The sequence below is a fragment of the Chrysochloris asiatica genome, unplaced genomic scaffold (genome assembly GCF_000296735.1).
Source record: "Chrysochloris asiatica unplaced genomic scaffold, ChrAsi1.0 scaffold00011, whole genome shotgun sequence".
Lineage (NCBI taxonomy): Eukaryota > Metazoa > Chordata > Mammalia > Afrosoricida > Chrysochloridae > Chrysochloris > Chrysochloris asiatica.
The window spans coordinates 15,323,161-15,344,329 of record NW_006408529.1 but is presented as its reverse complement, the minus strand read 5'-3'; the positions used below and the strand labels follow the sequence as shown (position 1 = coordinate 15,344,329).

The following is a 21,169-nucleotide window of genomic DNA, read 5'->3' as shown; positions in this document are numbered from 1 at the left end:
TGTCTGTGATAGGATGATAACCATACACCTAAAAGGAAGATCAGGTAATACCACTATTATTCAAATGTACACACCAACCACTAAAGCCAGTGATGATGAAACTGAAGAATTCTACCAGATTCTTTAATCTGAAATTGATCAAACATGCAACCAAGATGCATTAAAAAATACTGGTGGTTAGAATGTGAACACTGAAAAAATATAGGGGGAGGATCAGTAAGTTGGAAGCATGGCTCTAGTGATAGAAATGATGTTGGAGATACAGGATAGAATTTTGCAAGACTAACTACTTACTCATGGTAAATATCTTTTTTAAACAACATAAAAGGCAACAATACACCTGGGCATCAACAGATGGAATACAGAGGCTTCAAACTGATTGTGTAAAGAGTGGGAAGAGACAGTGGAAAAGCTCCATATCACCAGCCAAAACAAGACCAGAGGCAGACTGTGGAACAGGCAATCAATTGCTCATGTGAAAGTTCAGGCTGAAGCTGAAGAAAATTAAAATGAATTTACAAGAGACAAAATATGACCTTTAATATATCCCACCTGAATTTAGAGGGCATCTCAAGAAGAAATTTGATGAAACAGCCACTAATGACTGAAGACCAGAAGAGTTGTGGGATGACATCAAAAACATCACACAGGAAGAAAGCAAAAGGTCATTAAAAAGACAGAAAAGAAACAAAAGACCAAAATGGATATGAGAAGGAACTGAAACTTGTTCTCCAACATTGAGATACTAAAGTGAATGGAAGATATGAAGATGTAAAAGATCTGAAAAGAAAATTTAAAAGTGCAGTTCAAGAAGTCAAAGTCAAGTATTAAAATGGATGAACTCTGGAAACATCCTGATTTAAATCAGTTAGTCACAAAATGGCAAATATTGTACAAAAGATCTGGCATCAGAAAACCAAAAGGGATGAACATGCTCAGCATTTCTCAAGCTGAATAAACTAAAGGAAAATTCAAGCCTCAGCTTGTAGTATTAAAAGTTTCTATGTTGAATGATGCAGAAAGCATCAAAAGAAGATGAGAAGAATACAGAGTTGCTATACTGAAAAGAAATGGTTGATGTTCAACCATTTCAAGAGGTAGCATATGATAAAGTACCAGTGGTACTGAAGGAGGAAGCCCAAGGTGCACCGAAGGCACTGGCAAAAAATAAGGCTCCAGGAATTGACAGAATGCAATTTGAATTTTTAAACAGACTGATTCAACTGGTTGAAAGAGGTCCATATTGGTGCCAATTCCAAAGAGAGGTTACTCAGTGGAATGTGGAATTCATTGAACAATATTATTAACATCATATGAACGTAAAATTTTGCTGTCAATGAAACAGACAAAGAACTGCCAGAAATAAAGTCCAGATTCAGAAAAGGACAAGGGACTAGGGATATCATTACTGATGTCAGAGGATCTTGGCTTAAAGCACAGAGTATCAGAAACATGACTACTTGTCCTATATTGAGTATGCCAAGGCTGTGAGGACCTTGACAAACTATGGATAGGGTTGCTAAGAATGGGCATTCCCGAATACTTAATTGTGCTTATAAGGAACATGTACATAGACCAAGAGACAGTTGTCAGGGTACTGAATGCTTTAAAATCAGGAAAGGTGTGTGCTAGTGTTTTATTCTTTCACCATAATTGCTTGTTCAGCCTGTATGCTGAACAAATAATCCAAAAAGATGGATTATATGAAGATGAATGTGGTATCAGGATTGGAGGATGATCCATTAACAACCTGCGATATGCAGATAATACAATAAAATATTTACTGATAAAGATCCAATACTAGTCTTCAGTGTGGATTGCACCTCAATATAAAGAAAACAAAAGTTCTCATAACTGGACCAATAAATAACATCATGATAAATTGAGAAAAGATTGAAGCTGTCAAAGATTTCATTTTACTTAGATCTACTATCATCACTCATGGAAGCAACAGTCAAGAAATAATATAATAAAGCAAATGGAAGAAATGAGGAGGTAAAATTGTTGAACAGAAACTTTCAAAGGTCATCTCAAGAAGACAAAGTCAAATATTGTAACAAAATGTGCGAAGATCTGGAGTTAGAAAACCAAAAGGGAAGAACAATTTTAGTATTTCCCAAGCTGAGAGAACTGAAGAAAAATTCAAACCTTGACTTGCAATAGATTCTACGGGCAAAATATTGAATGATGCAAAAAAAGAATCAAAAGAAGTTGGAAGGAATACACAGAGTCACTGTACCAAAAGAAATGCTCAATGTTCAACCATTTCAAGAGGTAGCATATGATAAAGAGCCAATGATACTGAAGGAAGAAGTTCAAAGTGCATTGAAGGACTTGGCAAAGAACAAGATACTGAGAATTGATGGAATACAAATTGAAATCTTTCAACAAACTGATGTGGCACTGGAGTCACTCACTCATCTATGCCAAGAAATTTGGAAGATAACTTCCTGGCCAACTGGCTGGAAGAGATCGTATTTGTGCCTATTCCAAAAAGAGGTGACCCAACGGAATGCAGAAATCATTGGACAATATCATTAATACTGCATGCAACTAAAATCTTGCTAAATGTAATGCACAAATGGCTGAAACCATATACTGACAGAGAACATCCAGAGGTTCAAGCCAGATTTAGAAGAGAACATGGAATGAGCGATATCATTACTGACGTCAGATGGATCTTGGCTGAAAGCAAAGAATACCAGAAAGATGTTTACCTGTGCTTTATTGACTATGCAAAGGCTCTTAATTTTGTGGCTCATGTCAACATTTCGGAGAATGAGGAACTTGTACATAGACCAAGAGGCATAGAACAAGGGAACACTGAATGGTTTAAAATTAGGAAAGGTGTGCGTCAGGATTGTATTGTTTTACCATACTTATTCAATCTGATGATGAGCAAATAATCCGAGAAGATGGATTATATGAAGAAAAACATATCAGGATTGGTGGAAGACTTATTAACAACCTGCGATGTGTGGATGATACAACCTTGTGTGGATGATACAACCTTACTTGCTGAAAGCAAAGAGGACTTAAAATATTTGCTGATGAATATTAAAGATCACAGTCTTTGATATGGGTTGCAGCTCAACATAAAACAAAATTCCTCAACACTGGATCAATAAATAACATCCATATAAATCGAGAAATGATTGAAATTGTCAAAGCCTTCATTTTGCTGGATCAACCATCAACATTCATGGAAGCAGTAGTCAAGAAATCAAATGATTTGCATTATGCAAATCTGCTGCACAAGATCTCTTTAAAGTGTTCAAGAGCAAAGATGTCAGTTTGAGGACTAATGTTCGTCTGATCCAAGCCAGGGTATTGTCTATAACCTCATATGCATGTGAAAGTTGGAGGGACATTTAGAACAATAAAATTGGAGGACTTCATAGAGGGCCAGGAGAGGCAGCAGGTAGTCAGTCATTCATTACTTGCAGGATGAAGCTCATGTTGCATAGAGAAGTATACAGTGCTTTTTTTTTGGATGTGGGTTCCTTGGTTTTAGTATAACTTCGGTTTAAAAAATCCTGTTCTAGTCATTTCAAAGAGTTTTAATGTAAAGATTCTTCACATTCTCATGGACCTGTTGTTCTGCATTCTTGATATAAGGGAAACCTCACAGGAAAGTGCTGGCTACATTTTGTACAGCTCACTAGGTGCTGCTTAGGGAGTGGTAGTACCCAGGAGGTGTTTTGCATTGAAGGCATTGAAATTGACAGTTTCTTTAAGGTGGAACTGGGGAGTGTAAAACTGTTCAAAATAGTTCTGTGTTAATTTCCATTTGTAGAATACATGGGTCCATTATGAAAGCAGTGCAGGGTACAGGGCTTATTAAGACAGAAAGCTTCTGGAATTTAACCATGTCTCATGACCAGAGACTGGGTTCATTACTTGTATATCCTCAAGCTATGAGTAGTGTGATCTTGGAAAATTAATTTAGTTTCTGAGTCATGGCTTTCTCATGAGTAAAGTGACAAAAGTATCACTTGTCACTAATTACACTGCAGATCATGTGGAACACTTAGAGTTCTTCAATTGAGAAACCAGAATAATTTAGATTTTTAAATATATGCAAGTCTGCTTGCCTCATTAACTGTGTAGGAAACAAGGAAACAGAATGAGTAAAAACAAAAAACAAAAAACTTGAGACAGAAGAAATACATGAAAATTAGCAGTCTTCCCATAATTTCTTCAAATGTCCTCTATTTAGTATTTATAAACTAGCAATCATATGGCATGGGATTGAGTAATGGGAAGTGGGAGTGAACTGTGGGCATCACTGGGGAGGGGAGACAAAAGAGAGACCATGGAGGAGGCCCACAAGAAAGCAAAGTATGATTGGAGAGACTTGCAGACATTCAATTGCAGAAATTCAGCCTGGAGAGGTGGGTCAAAAGGGAGTGTATGGTCCTCCCTGTTGGATGTCAGAGAGGTGAGGCAAGAGAAAAGAGTCTTGAGGATTTGGGAGAGCTTTTGTTGATTTTTGGTAATAGCGTGTAGTCATTTAAAAAGAAGTGCCAGGCAGATATTTATCTCATATTATCTTTACATTATCCCTATGGCATGAATGCCATGTTTACCCTTATTTTATAACTCTTTATGGTGTCCAAAGAGACATTTATGGAGGTTAAATAAAGCCCCACAACTAATGATTGTTGTTGTTGTTAAGTGCTGTCGAGTTGGTTCTGACCCATAGCGACCCTGTACAGGGTTTCCGAGGGTGTAAATCTTTACGGGAGTAGGATGCCTCATCTTTCTCCCGAGGAGTGGCTGGTAGTTTCGAACCGCTGACCTTAAGGTTCGCAGCCCGATTCGTAACCACTACACTACCAGAGCTCCTTACAACTAATGATAGAAGAGGCTTTGTCCCCAGGCCTGCCAGACTCCAAGGCTCCTACTCTTACCACCACTTTAGGGGCTTGATTCTGCAAACAGAGTGGAAGTGAGACCAAAGGTGGTAATGGAGAGGGTAAGAAAGGAAGTTAGGAGGTCAGGCACTTGCTCATAAGCTTAATTATTGAAGATGGAAATGAATGGTTGCTCAAATCAGTCAAAAGATTCAGTCCCTCTCCCTCTGCCACACACACCTGAAAAAAGACTTTATTTGGAAATCTTAAAAACACAAGATGTTGAGGGAGACAGTGGTAACATCTCTGCGAAGTAGGGGCGTTCTGGACTCTTCCTTATGTTTAACCTCAGGTACATCATGCAATATATGGTTTTTTAAAATAGACGTATATGGTGAAGTGATGTCTTTAAATCCACAGTTATCATGGTGAGATTGTCTTCATCCTGAAAATGTTTTCATAACCTGTTAGAATCTGGAAGGAGCAGGTAATTTTCCCCAGGGTTGTTGTTGTTGTTGTTAAGTGCCAAAGAGTCGGTTCCAATTCATAGTGACCCTGTATAGAGTTTTCCAAGGCTGTAAATCTTTATGGGAGCAGAAAGCCTCATCTTTGTTCTGCAGAGCAGCTGGTAAACTCAGACTGTCGACCTTGTGGTTAGCAGTTCAGTGCTTAATCTATAGAGCCACAGAGCTCACACCAGGGTATTACTTCTCTATAATTAAAAAAACAAAGAATCATCATTGATTCTAAGTAACACATAAATAAATTGATCAAAATGCTTGACACGCTTTTGAGTTGAATACCATTCGTAATATTTCTACCTCACATGATCCCCAGCTCCCGTTTCTGTGTTCTTCATACCCTTCCACCCTCTCCCATTTGGTTTCCCTGTAAGTCATCCTGTGTGGCTGTTTTGAGTCTGACCTGATTACTTTCACAGAAAGTCAACTTGTACATCAGGACTGGCTTTCCCAGAGTTGGTTAGCACTCTTAGAGGGAGTTGAGGGTCTATGAAATTGAAAAAAAGCAAGTTTTAAAACTGTAATGAGGTCAAGGGATTTATTCTCTTTGGTCCTTTAGTATGAGTGTGCAGCCTCTCTGGCTGGCTGGGTCATTCAAGCACTTGAAAGGCATTGATGAAAGCAGGGATGAGGGGCTGCCTGGGTAGAGGGAGGGTTCAGTTGTGAGTGTGGCCCATGCTAGCAGCCAGCCACTCAATGCAGGGTGTTCAAGTGGCCAGAAGTGATGGCAAGCCACTTGTGAGGCAAATCCATCCGCAGCTTCCTCTGGGTTCCTGTAAGTGGGCAATTAGTGAGACAGAGCATTTTCCTAAGAAATAATTACAAAAGAGGTAACTAAAAAACGGAGTCTGCTGTTGACTCTAGAGCACCTAGAAGGTATGCAGTATGGTGCAGTACTTTCCTTAGGCAATTTTGCAGTCTTGTTCAACTCTTAGCAAAGCTACTACTGTCAGAGTGGTAATTGTTTTTTAAAGGCAAGCCAGATGCTGTGGTACTATTTCCTTGAACCCAACAGTATGATCTTAGGCAGAAATGTGCTTCATTAACTTAAGGCTACTTTCAGTAAGTAGAAAATGCGTTCATAACCCCAGCATTAAGAAAGTAGACAGCTGAATTTAAACTAAAGAAAAGGGAGGGAAAGAAAGTGTTCTCAATTCTTTTTCTTTTCTTCTTCCTAGCAAGAACCAGTTGAGTCATCTTTGGGGCTTAGTAATGGAGTAAGTGATCTTTCTCCTGAGTATGCGGTCCTGACTTCAGCTATAAAAAATGAAGTGGATAGTACGGTGAACATCATAGGTAAATGTTTTGACATCTCATTTTTTTATACACATGAGTGGCCCCCAGGGATCTAAAATTTGTAAAGCAGTGATCTTGAAACAACAGTCAGTAGGAGGAAGTGTTGGAACTATCTCAAAATGCAAGTCCCAGCCCCAAGATTACAAGGTTGAAAAATAAAAACTTTGAGGATCAAATAATGGAACTTGGATGTGTCAGCCTGAGAAAAAGAAGGCCGAGGGTGGTTTTCTAGCAGAGGCCAAGTAGATGAATTTTTTTCCCCCCAGTGACTAATGATTAGTGATTCTCAATCTTCTTTCAATATTTGGCCTTGTGAAAAATGTTTGTGTGTTGACCTTGAGCACCAAGGAGAGGAAAGACTATTCATGAATTCTCCCAGCACCTGTGTTGTGGCAGACTTTGTGGCTACAAAGATGGTGCCTGTGTTACAGGTGAAGACACAGGCACAAAGACATGTTGCCAAAGGGCACACTTTGATTCAGCAAATCTGTTGGAGTGCTTGCCATATATTACATGCCGTCTACAAGCAGGAGATAGAGTAGGAAACCCAGCATGTTGTTGTTGTTATGTGCTGTGGAGTCAGTTCCCACTCACAGTGACCTTGCACAGGGTTTCCAAGGCTGTAAATCTTAACGGAAGCAGAAAGCCTCATCTTTCTCCCATGGAACAGCTGGTAGTTTTGAACTGATGTCCTTGAGGTTAGCAGCCCAATTCGTAACCATTATGCTATCAGAGCTCCTTAGGAAACCCAGCATAAAAGGAGGCAAATAGTTAACAAATAAACCCACAGCTAATGGAAGCATCGTCAGTCGAACTGCAAAGGCAAAGAGCAATGAGATCAGAGAATGACAGGGAATCACATTGAGATTGGGGAGCCAAAGGACCTTTCCGAGGGATGACATTTCACCTGAAACCAGTGGGTGAGGGGAGCAGCAAGTGCTGTGTGGACAGACCCTCCAAACTTGGGAGAACAGAAAGAGAGGCAGACAGTGGCTGAGCATATGGAACATGGGGCAAGCAGAATGAGAGTAAGCAAGGGGCAGGGACAACTCATGAGATACTTGAAGGTCATGGCAAGGTGGTTGGGTGTCATTCTCAATGTTATGGGAAATGATTGTTTATAATATTTTTTATTGACATATATAGACAGTAAAGTGCATAAATGTTCGCACATACACACCCACAATTGCAGCCACCACCCCTTGGAGGGCTTCAGGCAGGAAGATGACATGCTGTGAATTGCACTTTAATAAGGTCTCACTGGGTTGCTGTGGTGAGTGGATGGTGGGGCCCAGTGGAAGAATGGAGGAGGCCTGGCAGTCAAGTTGGATTCACTATTGTCCCAAACCCAGAGATGGGCTTCTTTGCTTAGACTCCCTTTTGAATTAAACTTGGCTGCATGTTGTAAACAGTTAGTACTGCTGATTTCCACCATCAAGTCATGCTGACCAGAACCAGAGAGACCATGCAGAGCCGTAACAGCAAGCCTTGTGTTTGGGTCGTTTTAGGCTTGGGGTTGAGTGCAGATCAGAGGCTGTGGATATAATAATGGACTTGTAGCTTCATCCAGCATGGTGAGGGCATGATCCCTTCATCCCTTCAGTTCTGGTTTTGGCAATAGAATCATGCATGCAGAAGCTTCCTTGAACTTTCATAGAGTACTTTGGCAGAAGGAAGAAGAAAGCATGTACTGAATGCACACTGTACATCCAATGCACACCTTACTCCCAGAGCTAACACCTCGACTTGGCACTTTTACATGGAGGCAATATGTCCTACAGTCGATTTTGAGCTGAAAGGAGCCCTAGAAACCAAGGAATCTGTCACTTCCCGAAGAAGAAGCTGGGAAGTTAGTTGCCTGACAGAGGCCCAAACTCCCAGGTCTCCTTGCACTGGCTTCTTGCCTCCATGGTTGTTTCCAGGGCTAGAGAGACCGTCTTCGTGTCTTCCTTCACCACCTTCCTAATTCTTCTGATTCTTCCATTTTCTTGCTTTTCTCAGTAGGCAGTTCTTGGAAAGTGTAGTATGTTCACTGAACCTTTTTTTTTTTTTAAATAAACACATTTGCCAAACCTTCAGACACTGTTCTTAAGATTCAGTTTGTTTTGAAGGAGCTGGTTGGTTTGGGGAGTGCCCCTCCATGTTTGTGGTGAAGTCAGCCTCAGATAAAATGTCAAACAAGAGCCTCTACTGTATCAGAGTTTTCTTTACTTTTTAGAAGGAAAAAAAACAAAACCTTTTTGAGTCTTCAGTATAAAACTTTTCTATTCAGTTCATTGTTCTTTGCCCTTTTGTACAGTCAAGGCTACCTGGAGCTGGCATTCATTTAGTGAGTCATTACCAACTTCAAGGACAAAGAAAACCATCAGGTTTGGCTAGGAGCTCGCCTAATGGATTAAATGATTCTTTCTGGGTTTACTATGAAGTCAGTAATAGACAGCAGCAAAATGAGTTTGAGTGTCTTTTTAATTAGTTGGTAACCCTTAGGAAATTACATAATTATTTATAAAGTAGATATGTGCAATATTTTAAAGAAATAGATAATTTGTGATCATTGATAAAAATCTGAGGAATCTTATTATTAAACTCTTCAGAGGGTTTTTGCCAACACATTGAGACGATTAGTTAGCCATCTCAATCTTTGTGATTTGTGGGTAGAAATGATGAGAAACACAAGATTTTGATTCCAAGACTTCTGAGGAATTTATGAGGTTCTTTTTTTCTCTCTTTACTTTTTGGTGCAGGTGGTGGTGTGTTCTCAAGTCGATTCCTGCACATAGTGACCCTATATAGGATTTACAATGTGGCGCGCTGTAGGATAAGTGCAGGACTGTAAGATCGGGTTGAATTGCAAAGTTGGCAGTTCAAATTCACCAGCCATTCCTTGGAAACCTACACTGAGTTGCTATGAATTGGAACCGACTTGACAACAGTTAACAACAACAACAGCAACATATGGTTTCTGTGACTGTAAATCTTTACAGAAACAGAAAACCTTCATCTTTCTCCCATGGCTGTTGGATTCAAACTGCTGACATTGAGGTTAGCAGTCTAACGTATAACCACTATTCTTCCAGAGCTCCTTACCTTTTAACATGCTTTATTTTAAATTGACACCACTTTGGATTTCAGTTCATTTGTTTTAAAATCCAGATTTCATTCCAGTTTTTGTATTTAGACACTGAGAAGAAAGATTCAGGATGTTTTCATTCTACTTTTATATGTATAAGATTAACTCTGGGAACTGGAATCAGTACTTGGTACTGTTTTTTGACATTGTCTATAGGCTGTTTAGCTAGTGAAATAAATTGAAAATAATTAATCCAGTGAAGGCCAGCCAGCAGTATATTTTTATTCTGGGTAGGGCTGGCTCTTTTGTAAATAAATCTGCTAAGTGTGAAAGATGTACAATGTGCTGCTCTTACCTGGTTGCTGTTATGTTTTACGTTTATTCTTGCCACACTCATAACAGGAAACACACACAGAGTGTTGAAGGGAGGGCTGTGTACTATGATTGGACTTCTCCATAAGAGCTGAGCGTACTTATAGAGTTAGCTAACTGTGCCCACTGAGGATGTGTGTGGGTTCCCATACTTAAAGACATCATGCCTTTATATGTTCCATCTCTTGTGTACGGTTAAATGCATAGTGTGTAGCACTCGAGACCTAGCTCTGCTTTCTCTATGAGGGGAGGGAGAAAAACTTTCATTTTTGCTTTTCTTTAGCATTAAATTGTGTGTGTGTATGACTACTGGTTTTAGAAAACGGAAGAAGCCAGCAACATGTTGAATTGTTATGACAACACCCAGCTGGCATCTTACCCAGCTTAGAAGTGCTTTAAATGCTGAGCTGTATTGAAATGATCTCCAGACCAGTGTAAAAAGTTTGCAGGTGCGGACATTCTGTCTGACTTGCCTAGGCAGTACTTTATAGTCCCATTGTATTTTTTGATAAAAGGTAACCCCGCCCTTCAGTAAAGCTGCGATTGCTTTGAAACAAAGGAGGCTATTCATTACTCTGAATGAAATAAAAGAAATCCTTAGTGACTAGACATAGAGCAATTAGGAAATAATATATTTTGGATTTTGCTTTAATTTTGGCTGCCCAAAATGCACCTTATAGGGAATCCTTGTCTTGGTAATTGCTTTTAAATTTGATTTTGTTGTTGTTAAGTTCTGTTGAGTCAGCTCTGACTCATAATGACCCAGTATAGGGTTTCCAAGGAGCAGCTGGTGGGTTTCAACCACCGACCTCATGGTTAGCAGTCTATTACTGATCCTACAGTGTCACACCAGGACTTCAACTTTAATAAAGTGAATCCTGAGTAGCTTTTAGCCAACCTTAGGAGCGCATGTGTCAGTAAGGAGAAATGAAGAAGCAAGAGAACAGATTTGCAACTTAGAGACTAAGTTTCGGGGCTCCATGAGGACCACATGATTATAATGCAGGTTTGTAGCCTCTGACACTCAATTCACTGGGTGAATTTCAAAGACAGTGAAGGGTGATACTGGACAGGACTAGGCAGAACTATGGCTTCATCTTTCCCTATCTCCTTTCCTTCTTATTCTTTCCCTTGTTTTTTCTGGTGCTTCAAATGTATAATTCTATATAGAATTTAGAATGTAGTTTTGAGGCGGATCTTTAGCTAGAAGGGTGATAGCAGTGAAGATCTTCCATGCACATTTTCAGTTGAGTTGTCAACTGTGTACCACATCTTCTCCTGGGAGACCGAAGACAAGGTCAGTTACATCAGAACCCTTAGAAAATGCTTTGTTTGGTGTTGTTAGGTACCACTGAGCCGTTTCCAACTCACGGTGACCTTATGTACAACAGATCAAAATCGAGTCCAATCCTGTGCCATTGTTACAATTACTGCTACACCACTGTATTGCAGCCCATTGTTGCAGCCACTGTGTCAGTCCATCACAATGAACTTTGTCCTTTTGTTCACTGACCCCTGCTTTCCCAATAATGATGTCCTTCTCCAGGGGCTGGTACCTGCTGAGAATTTGTCCAATGTACGTGAGCGCAAGTCTCGCCATCATCACTTCTAAAGGAACATTCTAGTTGTACTTCATCCAAGACAGTTTCCATTCTTCTGGCAGCCCATGGCATATACAGTAAGAAATACTGGAGAAGGATTTGAATTATAGTGTTGGCAGAGAAGACTAATATATGATGGACTGCCAGAAGAAAATGCTTAGCAACATGAAACTCCATGTGAGATGGAAAACAAGATCTCACAATGTAGTCACACATAGAACTGATAACATGCCTTATTTCTCTTCAGCTGATTGGGCCACAGAGCTGAGTCACCTGGGGCTTATTCTGCTCAACGTGTGTTAACCAGGAGCCATAGGCAATGGAACTTGGCTATTATTTCTCAGCTTTAAGAAGATTTTATTTACTAAAAACAAAACCCACCTCAAAGCCTGTCTTTTATCATGTTATATTATGTGTCTTTCTCCTCTCTATCCTTATCCCATTTATAATTAACTGTCTCCTCTCATCATGTTTTTCAAATCTGTCTTTTTCTTTTGACTTCTGGTACTGGTTCCATTCACCTTCGCTCTTGTCGGAATGCTACATCCATTCTGCCAGCTCTCCATTTATTCTACTGAGTGATTTTTAAAACATGACAATTTCACCACGTCTCCATCCATGGCTTCTCATAGACTCCAGAATAAAGAAGCCCACCTCTTTCATGCTGGATTTTGAATCTGGATTATTCTGGGCAGTGGGACTCCTACCTGATTCTAGAATCAGGTTGGTACTGTCTTTTGTTGTTATTGAATGGCAATTAAGGCTCTGCTGCTACAACACAGCATGAAATAGATATTAGGCAACTAAATCCAAAAAGTCTTACCCAGATTTCAGTGCCCAGGCTGTTGACTCTTACACATATTGATTAACTCTATTGATTTTTTATTGGGAGCCATGATTTGCTCTCTTTTGTTTTGCTTTCTTAGTAGGGGTGAAGAGTTTATACTGCACCAACCACACTCTTGCTTCATCCTGCAACTAAAACCAACCGGTTTGTCTGGTTATGGCTACAGTCAGGGCTAGTCTGCCCCACACAAAGACAGAACTCCTTTCTCTGAAATGATTGCCTTTCTCTCTGGGATATTGTGAGATGTATCAATAAATCACTCTGTGATTAGAGGTGGTGAAATAATATTGTGATTATTATATTATCAAAATCATATTAAAGTATATTTGAGAAACAAAATTAGCCTCCATCTGTGCAGCATCCTCAGGGCTGGCATTAATAGTTTCAATGCTCAACTTCCCAGACAGGGTCAAAAGAACTTTCCACTGTACCGTGTTGATGGACTAATGTTGTATGCCTTGCTAATAAGCTTTACTCTTGACTCTGCAGCTACATGAGTGACCTTGGCAATTTACCTCACCACTCTGGATTGCGGTTTTTCCAAATACAAAATTATAGGACACAACCACCTCTAATGGCCTTTCCATTTCAAATAGTCTCTGCTTTAAAGAGATTTCTCTGGAGAAAAGGGGGTAAGCTTCTTTCTCAAGTTGAGCCCACCAGAGAGTCAACAATTGTTAATAAAGTAAGAGGGACACTTTAAGGAATCAAACCGGTCTTCGGTAACCAGCCATGAATAATATTGCTGTAATTCTTAGCAACTAGGTTCAGATAAAGTTACATTCCTGTGGGTAGTTTGCCCACATGGATTGGCCTTAATAAGCAAGGGAAGATCAGTGGATTTTTAGCTTTTCCAACCATGAGAGAATTTGCTTGGCACCCAGTGTTGTTGTTGTTAAGTGCTGTCAAGTCAGTTCCAACCCATAGCGACCCTGTATGTTTCCAAGGAATGGTGGGTGAGCTTGAACCGCTGACCTTACAGCTCAAACAAACTTCGCAGTCCAGCGCTTTAACCCACAGCGCCACACCATGCCTCATGGTACCCACTATAGAACCGTTGATAAGAAATTTCACTATTGATTATGACCCCAGAGTATCGTAATGGAAGGTGTTTTTTTGGTTGGAACCTAAGAAAGCAGTGTAGCTTAGTTTGAATTTCCATAGCTGTTTCTGTTGAAAGAACTTAAGAACTGGGCTTTGAGGTCAAGTGTAGCTGAAGTTGAATCCTGTTTCTGCTACTTTCTCGATCTCGGACCCAAAATAAGTTATTTAACTCTCCATAATTCTGTTTCCTCCCGTCTAAAAGAGGCATGGTAATTGCATTTTCCTCATTGGTGTTTTGTTAATGTTTTATCATGGTAAAAGTATACATAGCTAAATATTTGTCACTTCAACATCGCTACGTAAGCAATTCAGCGACATTGGGTACAACATTCATCATGCTGTATAGCCATCACAGTCTGTTTCCAGATTGTTCCATCCCATTAAGCAAAACTCAGTGCCTTCTAAGCTAATTCACTGCCACTGAGTCAGTGTCCACTCACAGCAACCCTATAGGATACAGTCGAACGTTTCCATTGGGTTTCCAAGGCTGTCCGTCATTACAGCAACAGACTGCCTGATCTGTCTTCCATGGAGTAGCTCTGTGGTTTGAACAACTGTCCTCTCAGACTCCCATTTTTCCAAAACCCTCTCTCCCACCTCTTGTAGCCACTGATAAACTTTGATCTCCATACATCTCCTCTTTTATGCAAGTGAGATCGTACAATATTTGCCATTTTGTGACTAATTGATTTAAATCAGCATGTTTCCAGGGTTCATCCATGTTGTAGCATGTATCAGAACTTCATTTCTCTTGATGGATGAATAGTATTCTATTATATGTCTATACCACATTTTGTTTATCCATTCATCCTTGATGATGGACACTTGGGTTGTTTCCACCTTTTGGCTATTGTGACCTCACAGGGTTTTGTGAGATCATGCTGATAACACTGAGCATAGAATCTGGCAAATGTAAGTGCTTGGGAAATAGTAGGCTTTGTTATTGCTATTAAATACATCAGGATGCTTTTCAACACCCAGAGGAATGCAGCTTATGACCTTATTTGTTGTAATTGATAGCTAATTATTTGCCAGACATCAGAGTTGTATCTGTTTTGACACTTAGGACAGACTTTGGTTTGGAGCAATCCATTCATCCATCATGATGTGGGTAGAGATTGAGTTGACTACAGATAGTTCCCAAGGCACATGTGACTTGAGAACTGGGTATATTCTGAAGTGTTCTCAAAGATGTTCCAGCAAGAATAAGTGGCCATCTCTTACCAAGGCATTAAGCTACACCCTCCTTTGGGGTTAATTTGACCTTTACTAGGTATACAGATTGTGGCCCTGTAACCAAAAACCTGTTTTTCCATCCTTGTCACCAGCATTTACATTATACTTCAAATTCCAGTTGAGGTGTTTATCTACTTTTCTTAAGCCATGTATGTTGAGGTATAATTTGTATACAGTAAAATTAACCCTTTTTGGATGAACAGCTGTATGAATTTAGGCAAATGCACACAGTGGTGTAACCACTACCCTATTTAAGACAGAGAACATTTTCACCACCCATAATATTTCCTTGTGCCTTTCTCAGGGTTGGTCTCCATCCACACCCTAAGTTTGTAGCAACCATGATGGTGGGGATATATCTTTTATAACTTCACTTAGGTTCAAAGGAGTCTAGGTCTTGAATTTTCTAGATATCATGAATTGTCATCATGGAATTTGACAGGATTCTGGGTTTCCAGCTTCCAAGGAAAAATGTCTGGATCAGCTAAGGACCCTCAGTCCCGTTACCCATCTGTTTATTCAGTAGATGTCTCCTGCATTGGCCACATAAAACTCAGGCACCAGATTTAACTATGGGGTTTATTACAGAAGTTGTTAAGTGCCGTCAAGTCAGTTCTAAGTCATAACGACCCTGTGTAGCATTTCCAAGGAGTACCTGGTGAGTTTAAACCGTGGGTGCACCAACCGTGTGGTTCAAACTGAATTTGCAGTCCAGGGCTTTATCCCTCCACACCATACCAGGACTCCATTAGGGAAGTTAACAGATTACAATTCAGGGTAAAAAATGTTCAGGGTTAGGATAGCTACTTATCTGTGGTGCCCACAAGTAGAGCTTTCTACTTGGCCCTCAGCCCTTTGGTCTGCCCTGCCTGGCAGTGTTATAAAGCTCTTTTAGGGCTGCTGATAAATGCTCACAGGGCACTTGTTCCACCATAAGTCTCAATTTGAAGACACTAGGCTCTGGCTCCATGGGTCAGCAAATGTAACTGCTCTAATTAAGTGCCTGTAGTCACCCCACTCTGAAAGCGAACCTCCTGCCCAAAGCCACTCATCTTTGCCTGCTTCATGGGCTGGAATGCCCAGCACTCTGTCTTGTACTCTGGCTCTCCGTTCTGTTGCAGCTGCTCCTCTGCCTTTCCTCTATGGGAGTGCTACCGTTTTCTGTCCATGGGTCGAGGAGGTTCAACACACAGGAATCTTGGAGTCCAAAGGACATGCTCCACTCCTGGGTCTTCTTCTTTGATGGTAGTGAAATCCCCCTTGTGCTCCAGAGATGACTCTCATTTTATATATGTTACCGAGTTCCAAGTTTTTACAATCATAATTATCCCTGTTAACAACCACTCACAGCTGAATCATGTAATCCATCAACATCTTCTCCCACCTTCTCTTACCCAGACTTATCAGGAAACAGTAACGGTGGGAGTTACAAAGACACAGTCAGTAATTCACTGCACTGCAGGCATTGTGTGAAAAAGCAGTGAGGGAGAGAATTCCTGGTCAGAACAAATAAATATAATAACGAAGATATTTAAATTAAATTAGTATACGCTTAATTGCTTTAATTGTAATATATCACGAGTTATATCCCTCCTTTATTATCTCTGTCCTTTCCTCCACTTGCAAACACTCATGAGTTCCTTCTTAGGACAAGACAGGACCAGGCCTCAGGTCTCCTTTTCCTACCATTTTACTTTACTTGGGAGAAGCAACAGAAACCTTGAGAGGGGCCAGTGTGGGCACTCAGTGTGTGTCTGGGGAGTGCATAATTCATAGTCTCATACTCAAATAGAGCCCTGGTGGCTTAATGCGCTGGACTGCAAAGCCATTTGAACTGCAAGGTTGGTGGTTCAAGCTCACCAAGTGCTCCTTGGAAACCCTATACAAGGTCACTATGGGTCGGAACTGACTCGACGGCATTTAACAACAACAACAACAACACATCCCCAAATCGCCCTTCCCAGTCTTCTGTGTGCCTTTCCTTTCTTACTTAGGGAGCCTATGAACTCTCATTGCCCTCTAAACACTTTCCTGAGCAGAACTTAAAGAATATTATCTGCGGATGTTTTTAACTGCCTTCAAGTCAGCCCTTGACTCATGGTAAATCCATGACACAAGAGTAGAACTCCTCCAAACGATTGACTTGGCTGTAGTATTTATTTAAGCAGTTTGGCAGGTCTTTCCATGGAGTCAGTGAGTGGGTTCAAACCTTTAGATTAGCAACCGATTACAAACTGCTTGCTCCACCCAGGCTCTCTCACTCCTAAAAAGCAATTAAAGCAAAACCTACTGCCATGGAATTGATTTTGACTCATAGCAACCTTAAATTGTTGTTATTAACTCTCATCGAGTCAGTTCTGACTCATAGTAACCCTGTATAGGGTTTCTGAGAAATAGTTGGTGGGTTTGAATTGCTGACCTTGTGGTTAGCAGTCCAGTGCTTAATCTATAGCACCTCACCAGTAAAACCACTCTATAAGGTTTCCAAGATTGTAAATCTTTATGGGAGCAGACAACTTCATCTTTCTCCCACAGTTAAAAACAGTAGCTCTTTATATACTTGCCCACAATGGCTAGCTTTTTATGGAAACTAGAGTGTGATCCTGCCTAACTTACACATGGTGAGGAAATGTCCAGGAGATAGAACATTGCACATAAAACAAGCTATGTGACTTTGGAAAGTCACTCTACCTCTCTGTGCCTATGTTTGTTCCTCTATAACAACAGAACGATGCTTTCCCTGTCAACCCTTTGGTATGAAATGTTAAAAGCACTTACACAGATATGAGTAAGGTATAGATAGATTATGGGAGTAAAGTGCTCTGAGGACTTGGAGAAAACATTGTTAGTACCTTTTTGTTATCGTCCTAATTATTTATTGGAATTAGTTTTCAGAGATATTTCATTCAGTCAACTGCCAACAGCAGTATAATGTCAGTTCTGTTTCAAAGTAGGACAGGGCATTATTGTTGTTAAGTGCTGTTGACCCTTAGTGACCCTGTATGGGGTTTCCAAGGAGGAGCTGGTGGGTTTGAACCACCAACTTTGTGATTTGCAATCCAGTGCTGATCCTAAAGCACCACACATTGCTGCTGTTATTGTTAAGTGTCGCGGAGTCAGTTCTGACTCATTGTGAGCCTGCATAGTGTTTCCGAGGAGCAACTGGTGGGTTTGAACCAGCAACCTTGTGGTTTGTAGTTCAATTCTGATCCTATATATAGCACCACACATGATTGTTGTTATTGTTAAGTGTCATTGAGTCAGTTCCGACTCATTGCGACCCTGCATAGAGTATCCGAGGAGCAACTGGTGAGTTTTGGTTCAAACCAACTTTGCAGTACATCACATTAATCTACAGTGCCACATCAGAACTACACACATCAAATTAAGACCACAATTACATGTTACTACACACATGTCAAGGAGCTCTGGTAGCATAGTGGTTACGAATTGGGCTGCGAACTGCAAGGTCAGCAGTTCAAAACTGCCAGCAGTTCCGCAGGAGAAAGATGAGGCATTCTGCTCCCGTAAAGATTTACAGCTTCAGAAACCCTGTACGGGGTCGCTATGAGTCTGGACCGACTCCACGGCACACAGCCACCACCACCACCACACACATGTCAGAACAGCTAAAAAAAAATTAACAACACCAAATGCTGGTGTGAGGATGTGGAGAAACTAGATTATTCATGCATTGCTGGTGAGAATGTAAAATGGTAGATACTCTGGGAAACTGGCAGTTTTTTGTAAAACTAAACATGCAATTACCATATGACTGACCTAGCAATTGCATTCTTGGGCACTTATCCCAGAGCAATGGAAACTTGGTTCCTGCAAAAAGCCATACACTAATGTTTATAGCAGTTTTATTTGTAACCACCGAAAGTTGGATATATCCCAGTGTCCCCCTGTTAATGAATATCTTGGACTACTACTTAGTAATAAAAAGTGGCAAACTATTGGTACAACAACTTGTATGAACCTTCAGGGAATTATGCTGAGTGAAAAAAAATTAATCCCTAAAGATTACTACTATACAAGTACATTTACTTAATACCTTAGAAATGACAAGAATGGAGACTAGATTTGTGGTTGCCAGGGTGGTGGGGGAGGGGTGTGGAGGTGGAGGGAGCTGGGTGTGGGTACAAAAGCAGAACAAAAAAGATACTACGGTGGTGGAAGTGTTCAGTATTTTGATTGTGGTGGCTATATGAACCTATACATATCAATGAATCAGTTGCTTGGAACTAACTACACATACAAACACACACATATATAAATGTATCATTAAAACTGAGGTATTCTGAGTAAGGTAAATGGATTGTGTCAATGTCAGTATCCTGACTAATCTTGTACTATGTTGTTGTTGTTAAGTGTTACAATTTCCATTGGAGGAAATTATAGGACTTTTATAATTTGCTACTTTTCTTACAAATCCACGTGAGTGTACACAAATCTCAAAATAAAGTTTGATAACAAATAATAAATCATTGTGGCCGGGTGCAGAAACCGGGTGGTCAGAATCCATCTCTTCACTGTTCTGGGAAATTGATACTACAACTTCTGGTGTGGCACTGCAGGATCAGCACTGGACTGTGAACCACAAGGTCAGCGGTTCAAATGCACCAGCCAGCTGCTCCTCGGAAACCCTACACAGGGTCGTTATGAGTCAGAACTGACTCCAAGGCACTTACCACCACCAATTGTTATATTAAGAGTCCTGGTTGGTGTGCTGCAGTAGGATAAGCACTGGACTGCTAACCAGATGGTTGGTGGTTTAACAGTTGTTCCTCGCAGGGTAGCTTTGAGTTGGAAACCACTTGAGGGCACTTAACAACAGCATTGTTCATTATTATTGGGAAACACACTTTAGTGCATTGTTTTGATACTTCCCCCAGTGAGCATGTTGCCTGCAGGCAGGAAGTATGAATGGAGCACCCTGTAGCTAAAAGTGACACCAAGGTGTGAATTTGGGTGGGTCAGTCTCCTTGTTAGGATTTGATCACATTTCTCTGGACCACAGGGCCCAGAAAACAGCACAGCAGCCTGGGCCTCCTTTAGAGCAAAGGTGGAGAATAGAAATGAGTCAGGTTCCAAGTTCTGTCTTTCATACCTGGCCTGGGAGCTAAGTCCGGATGCAGTGCCTGGTCATGTAGTCTTGCCTGGCCATGACTGGCTTGAGTTTAGGGACTCAGCTGAGGTAGATGGGACAGGCCCACCAGTAAGCACATTGGTAGGCAAACTGGAAATAGCCCACAGTAGTAACCAGATTTTGGCAGACTGATTCTCTGGAGGGAACCTTGGTGGTGCTATGAGTTAAGAGTTGGGCTGCTAACTTCAAGGAGACCAGTTCAAACCCACCAGCTGCTTCTGGGGAGAAAGATGAGACTGTCGGAAACACTAAGGCTCAGTTTCACTCTGTCCAGTAGAGTGGGTCTCTGGGAGCCAGAATTGACTCTGTGGTAGTGGGTTTGGCTTCTCTGGAGACATCAGCCTGAAGCTAAGGTTTGTTCTCCAGCTTCATGGCAGGTGGCAGGTAATAACTGGGAAGCTGAATCCTGGCTGTTTGGCTCTTAGGGGTAAGATTTTCTTTCTAGAGAGTGTGTGCTCCAATTGTAAAGTCAGGAGACCTCACTGCATGATGACTCTCTTTTCCTTGAAGTTGTAGAGCAGTCTCATCTGGACAGCAACATCGAGGACCAAGAGATTGTCACTAACCCACCAGACATTTGCCAAGTTGTGGAGGTAACCACTGAGAGTGATGAGCAGCCGGTCAGCATGAGCGAACTCTACCCTCTGCAGATCTCCCCCGTGTCTTCCTACGCAGGTGAGTCATTGAGACAGAGATCTCAGAATGGAGCCAGGAGGGGGAATGCTCCTTTTGTGGAGAACCACCATGCTTCCCCACACAGCAGGGGAATCTCATCTCTACCCATTTGTTTTTGATGGAATTATTCCTGCTTTAATTTTCTGGGCCAGTGTCTTGTTGGACAGTACTGTGCCCCGTTTACAAGATGCAATGAAAGCATTTCTTTAATCGCATCTAACACTTCTGTGCATGAATAATAACAAATGCTTTGATTTCTTTGGGGAAGTAGTTACTGAGAGTTCCTGCAGGGTGTTTTTTTAATGGTGTTTGACCAGGCTGGATAAAAATTTACAGGTAATCCCATCCAGTGCCCCCAGTTTTAGGACTGAAATGCTTTGCCCAAAGTCACACAGCCAATGAGTGTTTGGCCTAGGACTTGAACTCTCCCTTCAAACCC

General features: G+C 40.9%; 1 protein-coding gene across 1 annotated transcript in view; it reads left to right on the top strand.

The window, feature by feature from the left end:
- The window catches only part of IRF2 (interferon regulatory factor 2), a 132,788-nt gene that overhangs the window by 94,228 nt on the left and 17,391 nt on the right, over positions 1-21,169 (top strand). The window contains exons 6-7 of the mRNA XM_006834429.1: positions 6,556-6,673; positions 20,566-20,730. Of these exons, the coding sequence (XP_006834492.1) occupies positions 6,556-6,673; positions 20,566-20,730 (283 nt within the window). The remainder of the gene's footprint in view (positions 1-6,555; positions 6,674-20,565; positions 20,731-21,169) is intronic.